General features: G+C 46.3%; 1 protein-coding gene across 1 annotated transcript; it reads right to left on the bottom strand.

Annotated features, from left to right (window-relative positions):
• Window positions 1-807: 807 nt before the first annotated feature.
• LOC124701037 (heptahelical transmembrane protein ADIPOR1-like) lies at window positions 808-3,743 on the bottom strand. Its single transcript, XM_047233096.1, has 4 exons — window positions 3,184-3,743; window positions 3,002-3,097; window positions 2,692-2,746; window positions 808-1,614 (listed from the first exon to the last, which is right to left on the bottom strand). The coding sequence occupies exons 1-4, from the start codon at window positions 3,477-3,479 to the stop codon at window positions 940-942; spliced, it is 1,122 nt and encodes a 373-aa protein (XP_047089052.1). The 5' UTR covers window positions 3,480-3,743; the 3' UTR covers window positions 808-939.
• Window positions 3,744-9,835: the final 6,092 nt, after the last annotated feature.

The raw sequence follows: 9,835 nt of genomic DNA, 5'->3' as shown, positions 1-9,835 counted from the left end.
CAAATCCTCTTTCACAACTTGAGGCACAAGGAGAAAATGTTTTCCAAATGGGGTCGTGGCCTTTTCTCAAACACCAAAGTTGGTGCACGCCGCGCTTCTCGTCATACTCCATTTTTAACAAAGCCCAAGAAAACCGGCAACTTTCAAACAAGGTGATCACTACAACATATGCAAGTAATGACGACAGTGAAAAACTTTCACAAAAGACAAGCAAACTGTTGGGAAAGCGTATAACCAACAGCCGACTGTCGGTAATGTACTCCTAGACATACTTTGTCGGTAATGCAAACAATCATGGTGTTTCTATGTATATGCGGAGCTGTCAATGAGTTGTGTGTACTTCTGACATGTTGTGATTGATTTATATTAATTAGTCGAGACTCTTGCACATTCACGGTTACTTGTAACAGATAATGTGAAGAATTGGGTCATACGTCCAAACGCCATGTATTTCTATACAAAGGAAGCCCATGTATACTTTGGTTTCCAAGCATATAGTCTTGAAACTTTTTGTAGCATTTGCATTCATGCATACAGATACAGATCATCAAAATGATGATGTGACGTGCCTAATGGCAAGGTCGCTGAGACGGCTCAACAAATGCTTTGACGAGGACGAGTAACTCGATCTTGGCATTCTCAATCGTCATCCCTTTTTACATTACATCGAGGCAAATAGCATGAGCATCTCTATGTACAGGTTCCGAGCTGTAACATCAATCAACTCGCCACAAGTAAACTGTAACAGGTAATCAACCCTACAAACAAATTAATCAATCTCGCAAGCAAAATGGCTTTGATTTTCACTTCTCCTAAAATTTGTTGTATCATCATCTGCATTCATGGTGATCGCCATTAGTTTGGTGGTATAGTACTTTGTTAAGCTGCGGGCAGCTCTAAATGGCCTTCCAATGGCGGTATGGATGATGGTGCTATCTATCACTTAGCCGGGCAGCCCATCTCGTCGCGGACCCTAAGGAACACGATGGCGGCGCCGTAGTGCGCGAGCGCGCCGGCGATGACTAGCAAGTGAAAGATCTGGTGGCTCTGGCCGCAGAGGTCGAACATGCCGGGCCTCCACCGCTCCGGCACGCGCGTGAGGTAGAACACGGTGCCGGTGAGGTACGAGGCCGCCATGGCCCCCTCGTACGCCAGCGTCACATTCCGTCGCGGCTCGTGCCAGTTCACGGCGGCGGCGTGCACGGCGGGGACAACCCCGGAGAGGCCCATCCCGACGAAGAGCAGGGCGCGGTACGCGCGGTACTTTCCGGCGCTGAGCCGGGGGGACATGAGCGCGTACACGGTGGCGGCACCGGCGAGGGAGATGGCGGAGAGGTACACGAGCTGCCAGCGCGGCTCGCACTGGAAGATGTAGTAGATGGGCGGGAAGAAGGAGACGACGATCATGACGGCGATGCCGGTGTAGTCGAGGCGGATGAGGAAGAGGTTGAGGCGGTGCGAGTGGCAGGAGAGCAGGTGGCACGCGCAGCTGCTCAGCAGGCAGAACATGGCGCCGGCGAGGAACACGAAGAAGGGCCACCGCGTCGTCGGCCCGACCCCCGCCGCCGCCGCCATCGCCAGGCCCGGGCTCGCCTGCATGAACGATGCCGCGCCCTGGTGAAGGAATTTGTCAGACATGTGTCAACAGAAAACTATACTATCATACCACGATTTCACCGTGCATGGATGATGCGTGTTCGTGTACGCGCCCGGTTGAGTGTACCGGCAGGCAGTCCAACTAAAACTAAGCCAGGACGCGAGCCGCGAGTGCCATGTGAAAAACGGATGGTTCATGGTCTCAAAACAGAAAGGTAAAGGGTCACACGGAATGATGTCGATGATCACGCAGGCAGCACCAGGACATCACGGTTAACTTACTTGACCGCAGCCAAAACTTGTGTTCAACTGAAGTGCATCAACAGAAAGTACTTGTGCATGCATCGTTCTTTGATACTCCCTCCGCCTTACGAAACTTGTTTTAGATTTTTTAAAATTTAAATATATCTAGATGCTATTTAGTGTTTAGGTACATCCGAATTTAGATAAGTTTTAGACGACTTTCATGAAATGGAGGAAGTATATAACCCGTGCAACTTTCGGAGAAAGTGCAACTCAGAAAAGTGCAACTGAAGCAATATTTTTGGCTAACCAAAACTTACAAAAATTCAGTCGACTGAAACACAACAAATCTTTCGTAGTATTTCCTAAAAAAGATGTGTGTATATTTTTATCGTGGTACCTTAAAAGATCTATGCATTTGGGCTAGCAAGTAATTCCTCAGTTTTAAACGGATTTGTCTAAATTGGCATGTATCTACACGCGTTTTAGTGTATAGATATATATAGGAATCCAGATAAATCTACAACGGCTTGTTTTGGAACGGAGCGAGTGTGATCAAGTAAAGTGAGCCAGGATTGAAGCCCACACCCACCCGCCAAATTAAAAGTTCAGATCGATCACGCGGGCACATCGACATCGGACAGACAAGCCAAGATAGGCAACAGCAAGCTAGCTGGCTGCTAGTACTACTCCACTGCTAGGCCATTGATGGATGAATTGCAGGCAGGCAGGATCTCCTAGACATGTGGATCTACAGCTACCGGCATAGTACTAAGTTTTCACCATGCACGCGCTGCAGATAGTTTCTCTAGATTTACTATCACAATCAGAGCGTGAGAAGGTAAAACTTACAGAGATGACGTCGCCTATGTTGCTGGAGACGTTCTCTGCAACCTTTGAGATGGGCCTGCACCAAAAAAAAAAAATCGACTCTCTAGTTAGTCGGTTTCAACGGATCAGGGAGCAAAGAATATGCAGATTCTTTGGCGGAGGGCAGCGCATATGGCATTCCTAACAGAATAACGAACACATGATAGCTGAATAGTAGGTATTTTATCCCTTTTTTTGGAAATTAGAAGGGAAAAGAAGCAACTTTCAGTGACAGAATCAATGATTGCGAGGTGTGAAGGTCGAATTATTTGAAGAGATCGAGCTTGATTACCAGGAGAGGTGGCCGATGAGGTGCGCCACCTGGGGGAAGTACTGGGCGAGGTGCCACACGGTGAGCCCCAAGAACACCATGAACCCGACCAGATGCCTGCATATTCAAATTCAGTCAAAACTAGAGCAAAATCACATCACAGATGAAGAAAGAAGAAGATGGAGGAATCCATGGCTACATACGTCCAGATGTTGATGGTCTCGTTGTGCCAGGAGAAGACGCTGAGGAAGGCGTTGAGGAGGGGCCACTCGGAGCGGTAGTGGTTGAGGATGAACTCGTTCTCCTTCATGTACTCCGGCAGCTCCGCGTAGCTCACCAGCCGGTACTCCCTCCTCGCCTTCCTCCCTTCTGACGACCGCCTCTGCTGCTTGCTCCTCCTCTTCTTGCCTCCTCCTCCTTGCTTTGCCGTCGTCTCCTCCATGGCCGCTGCTGGCGCTTCCTGCAGCACCACGGTGGTGCCCTCGCTCTCCTGGTCCATGCCCAGCTTCTTCACGCTTCTTCCTCTCTCCCTAGACTACCCCTCTCTATCTCTGTCTCTCTCTCTAGATCGAGCTGCAATTATCTCACTGGAACTCCCAGAGATAGAATGGTAGACAGAGAGCAGAGAGGCTGTGTATGATAAAGGGGCTTGGGTGCTGTTGGCTGTTTGTTGCTGGGGTTAAAAAGGACACTCACGTATACTGTAGCGGAGCAGGTAGCTCAAGCTTGAGCAAGCAAGCCACGGAATCTATACGGCCGGAGTACGTATGGCTAGGGAAACTCTTTTCTTGTGATGGGGGGCTCTCTTCTTTATTCAATCACTCCTTTCTATTGATGAAAATAAATGGAGTACTGTATGTTTCTCCAGGGATCTTGGTGGCCACAGGCGTGTGTACACATTCTCTTGAGTTGGTTCGAGATCGTTTTGGCTGCAATGAAGTTGAAAAAGACAAATGTAGGTAGAGCAGGAGGGCAACCACATCTGATCACATCAGGGAGTGTTGTTGGTAGGAAAAAACGAAATGAAATGGCTGAATTTAATATTTTCAAAGGAGGGCCGACATAGCCAAGGGAAATTGACTGCATACGTGCGCCCTGCCTATGGAGTACTAGGATTTGAGTGAGCACGATATTGCATTTTGTATTTTTTTACAAATATTTTTTAAAATTAAATAGATTTCAAGAAATAATATATATGTTGGTACTACCTCCGTTCCGATGAATAAGACGTACATGCATTCCAAAATAAACTTTGGAAAAAAAATTGAGCAACAATATCTAGATTATATTGTATGTAATTAATACCATTGGTTTTGTATTAAAAATGCTTTCTAATGATGCAAATTTATACCAACAATCTTTATATATTTAAAGTAATTTTTGGTCAAAGAAAAAAAGTACTACGGGGGCACCTTATTCATTAGAATGGAGGGAGTACAACCTATTGTTTCTTTTTTAGCTCCTCCACCATCATGGTAAAATTTACAAAAAACAATAACTTCACATGTGTAGGATCGAAACCATGTCATATCCAATGAAAAATGATTAAGAGCAACCGGCTGATCTCAGGAGAAATCAATATGTCTCCACACAAGAAAAATTGTTTGCTCATGTAGGCCAAGACTGCTCTTGCTTGTCTCCCTCATTTTCTTCATCATGGGTACCCTCATGTAGTTCCTTTCTGTCCTCCTTCTTTGTTCCTCCTCACATGGTCGCTCCCTTGTGCCTCTCAGCTCATCTACCTCCTCATCCAGGATGTTAACCTCAAATGAGATCTCATGGTGGTTTTGATATGAAAACCGGAGCTCATTTGTGGATACAAGCTCGATTGGGGAAGACATTGTGCTGATGGGAATGGATTTAGGGTGACACGATCTGGTACTGATGGGCCTCCGACGAGCCAATAGGAAGAGAGGCTATTGCCTCCATTGTCCAAGGTGGAGGTTAATGATTTTTGCAAACATTGTATTTTGCAAATGGTGTTCCATTTTGTTGTGAACTCATGTGTCCTCTGCTGCTTATAATGTTATGACATGTTGCAATAATCTTGGGTTAGTATTTATGCTCCAAAGTTTTTTTTTGAAGGACTTAATACTCTAAAGTTAATTTGTGTTGTTGCACTAATTGATATTTGATCCTCTCAAAAAATGATTTTGATGATATATATATATATATATATGTCCCGACACCCTTTTTAACGTGTTGCTACAGCCACATGGGAGTTTGTTGCATACTTTGATTTGATTTGCTAACGGAAGTATTTGAGATGTTGTTGTATTTTTACAGAACATGGGATGCCAAAAAGGGCTAAATTGATTAGCTAAATGGAAAAGGAGTCAAAATATGGTTGAGCAAACGGGATAATTGTGATCGACCGTAATGTCAAATGCACCCTTGCAGGTTGATTAGTGGGTACACACACCTATGTTCTAAATCTTTCTTCATGCACCAACTTAATTGGACGGAAAATGTATCAAAACTAGTTAGGCTTTTTACCGCTTAATGTGTACACGCATTCTTACAATCCTATATGCCCCGGGACCTTTGTATATCATCTAGGTACAAGTCAAGCTCTTTTATATCATGACTATCAGCTTAATGTGTACACGGGACCTCCCTATATGTCCACGTAACAATCAAACCTATACTTCCAAGCCGGTCCGTTTTGAGGTTTGACCCGTTTAAGCTGTATACGGTTGGTCCTTTCTGGCCATCCATCTTCCCACCTGTCAAATTTAATTCGCCAGCACCGCCCCCTGTACCTCCGTGTGTAGCGTGCAGTGCAGGCAACCGTTGAAACTTTCTGACTACTAGACCAGAGAGAATGATCAGCTGGAGAGTTCAAAATTAACCAGATTTAGTAGTTGGGAGCTCGCAACCAACTCCAGCTAACTTCCCCTCACACCCATCTAATCATCTCTTATGCGGCGCTGACACTGAATTAATGGGCCACAGTGGACAAGCAAGAACTCTGTACGGTTCGGCAGCAGAGTCGCAGGGGGTCAAAGGTGACTTGATTCACGTTTCAAAACAACAACAACAAAATTGACAGGTTTCAAAAAAAGTTGGCTTGATTTGCTTCTACCGTTTCAGCCAGCAAACTATACGTACAACCCAAACCGTGAAGAAACTTAGAACAAACATACTAACCAATCGGCAATTCTCATAGCAATTAAATGAGGAAATAAAATAAACTATTATGATAAGTCGTTACCCATGATATTAGGTTAAAAAAGATTGTTAGGTCTCTGCATCGGTCCACGCACAAGGCCGTCTCGTCTTTGATTTTCTAGCTGAACATATATGTTGATAGCATCTTCAGATTAAAGGATCCTAAAAGACTTGGGCACTCCTGAAATGCAAATTCTTCTCATGAGTAAGCATATAAAATCGAGTTCGGACAACATGTGGCCTAGTTGCGGAAATTGCCGCCCTTACAGCTCACATTCTTTTTCAATGCCGCTTTGTTTCTGGGATATGGATCATGGAGAACCAATCTGAGGTTGGGTGGTTAGGAGGGTGGTTATACCCTCAGCCCACCAGAGTTCAAACCCCAAGTTTAACATATGTGTGTCTTATAAAGACGGAATATTCATTCAGTGGGAGGCGATGTTCCCGTTGACAGCAAGACATCTGCGGTGACTTCGTTAATTTCAAGATCCAATCCGCCGGCTCAGTCTTTCGGGGGTGCTCATGGGGATAGAGCGTGCATGTGTGTGTTCATAGGGGTGAGTGTATACGCGTGTATGTGAGCTTCTACGTTTGTACTGTGTCTCTCAAAAAAAAATACCGAAGGACTCACCGCAGAAAGTCTGCTGGTTTCTAGTCCATAGGAAAAGAAGCCTTTTGCATCAAAGGAGGGGTCCTACAGCTTAATTCCATAAAAAAATTTAAACACTCACATTGGCATAGGGTCGAGGGGCATTTTGTTGTATTGTTCTTGTGGTCCATCCAAGCAACTATTCGTGCGGTTTTATTGTTTCTTGCAATCCTGGGTTTTACGTTTCCATTCACGTGATTTCCTTGTTCTATCGTTTCTCAATCATGCTATACAAAGGAGGCTACGAAAAAAGTTTCAAAGGTAAAAAGGGAATTTTTTCGGTGTATTCTCCCTTCTCTAAAACTCGAGACTACCAATGTTAAAAAAAAGTAGAGGGATACATAAATAGTAGCCAATTCCATCAATGTTCTAAATTCGAATTCAAGTCCACGGCTAGGGAAACAAAAACAAAAAAGACAAAGTCATACGTGAATAGTAGCCAATTCCATCTATGTTCTAAAATCGGCGCATTATCATCATCAGTATTAGGGATTTTTGTCTTGTTTGTTTTACTGAGTCATGGATTGAATTTAGATTCGAAATTTTGTATTAAGATAGAGATTTTCCAAGATTTTCATAACTTCGTAGAGGTGTATGAGCCGTGGGAGTACCAAGAACACCAAGAGGTGGGGGCACAAGATTTTTCTCAAAGAAGTCAAGGTTTCTCTAACAAAGATTTCTTCCATGCATTCCTCAGTGTCTTTGAAGGTTACTCGAACCAAACCTGAGTTTTCAACAAAAGACAATTTATACTTGCTTTGAAGCTATAACTATTTCTAGCCGACGCATAAAAGGATACGTACGCCATCTCTGCCTTTTTCAGGGCAAGATACACATTCGTGTCCTTTGTTAGGTGACAGTGAAGCAGTAACACGTGTGCAGGCCTCATTATTTCCAATACGTACGTCTCGCGTGTCCTTCAACACACACACACACACACACACAATTCACGGGCACGACGTTGACGATAGGATATTGCTTGGCGTGTGCAATGTTCAGGAGACGCAGCCACCGTATATCACAAAATCCTGAAATCTCTGATGAAGTAATGATGGGTATGATACAGATGGCCAACCATAAACCGATCACCAATCACTCCAAGTCCAACTGCAAAAATTTCCCAGCAGTTGTAAGTTGGCGTCAACCGTATCTGTCTCTTCTTTTCAGCCATCCATCAGACAGGTACACAAGAACAAGCAACATGACAATGACCAAGTTTCCTAGAAACAAGTTAGAAAGTTTCTTTAAAAATTCGAATTTTTTTGGAGAGGACGAGATCGACATGATATTAACTGTTGCAGCTACTGCACCAAGCTACATGTAGTAAACATGCTTTGGGTGCAAGCCAGACAGAGGAATGGCGTTTATCATCCACCAGACACAGTGTTTGCTTTGAGTACAAGTCATACGGAACAATGGAGCTTGTCATGCAGGCATTTATAAGATGGAAGCATTACCGTTGCCACAGTGATTTCCATTACCACCGACGATCAATCAGCAAGCTAAGAGATGGGTTGGATGTGATGTGATGTGTTGTTAATGCTATAAGTAACCACAAGATACTGTTTGGCGAATGGAATAGCTGACAACTTCCAGCAGGTCGAAGAGCCTGAGGCCGAACTTCATTAAGATAGCAAAAACGGGAGGTACAAAGTTCTTCATACACACTAAGCTTTTTCGCGAAAATGCAAAAGACTTGCGTTTCGATGCATTGATAGATAGAAAGAAAGGTTATATGTACATGTCCATAAGAGGACGAACACCCCGCACTACAACTCCACCCAAGAAAGGAGACCTAGTCTAGGGGAGGATCTGGCGGACGCCCCGGGCTCCCGCGTTTGCCCACTGTTGCGCTTCGGTCTTGATGTCGCTGAGCAGGGAAGGCACCGAAGGCTGTGCGTTGTCAAAGATCGCAGCATTCCGGTGCTTCCAGATCCACCACGCCGTGAGCATGATTATCGACGATGTACCTATACGCAACTGGCGAGGGGCGGTACGCACCACCTGCGACCACCACTCCGCGAAGTCCCCCTCCGAAGAAGGAGGCCCAGAGGTGGATCGGATCCACGAGAGGACCTCGAACCAGACCGTCCTGGAGAATGAGCAACCAGTGAGCAGGTGCGTCATAGTCTCCTCGGATTGGTCGCACAGCGGCCATTTGGGCGCATGTGGCAGACCACGACGCGCCAGCCTCTCACCCGTCCAGCACCTATCGAGGCGGGCCAGCCATATGAAGAATTTCACCCTAGGGGGCGCCCAGGATCTCCAGTTCAGCTCCCATGATGGTGAGGTGACCCCCCCCCCCCCCCAGAAAAAGGGCCTCATAGCAAGAGTGGGAGGTGTACTGGCCATCCATCGTCCAAACCCAAGTCATCGTGTCTTGTTCCTCCGAAAGCTGGACATCCCTCAGCCTGCTCCATAGTTGCACATATTGCCATAGTGCAAGGGCACTAGGTGCTCCAGTTATGTCGGGGATCCAAGTGCAGTCAACCAGTGCCTGACGCACCGTACGCACCTTCCTGCGCCTTTTAGGGACCAGCGCGAACACCTCCGGCGCCATCTCCTTGATGGATCTGCCTCCCAACCATCGGTCCTCCTAGAAGAGAGCGGACTCTCCATTGCCAACCCTCATCGAGGTGGAGGCCGCAAAGATGTCCAACTCCGCCTTCGAGAACTGTATGTCCAGCCACAAACGCAGGGGTCAGTGCGCATCCTCCACAACCAGCGCACCCTAAGGCTCATGGCCATACGTGCCAGGTCGGGGATCCCCAGCCCGCCTAGTTGCAGCGGTCGGCACACCCTTGCCCAGTTCACGTGGCAGTGACCTCCATTGGCCTCTGCCCGGCCCACCCAGAGGAACCCTCGCTGGATCTTATTAATCTGCTTGAGAGTCTTCTTGTTCAGGGCCAGAACCGTTAACTGGTGCAATGGGATTGCTGCCAGCACGGCTCCGATCAGCACCAAACGTCCGGCTTGCGGCATCATGGAAGCCCGCCACGTCGGCAGCTTGTCAGCTAGCCTGTCCACAAGAGACT

The sequence above is a fragment of the Lolium rigidum genome, chromosome 1, assembly GCF_022539505.1.
Source record: "Lolium rigidum isolate FL_2022 chromosome 1, APGP_CSIRO_Lrig_0.1, whole genome shotgun sequence".
NCBI classification, from domain to species: Eukaryota; Viridiplantae; Streptophyta; class Magnoliopsida; order Poales; family Poaceae; genus Lolium; species Lolium rigidum.
Note: the sequence above shows the minus strand (reverse complement) of the source record. Positions and strands in the feature narration are given on the sequence as shown.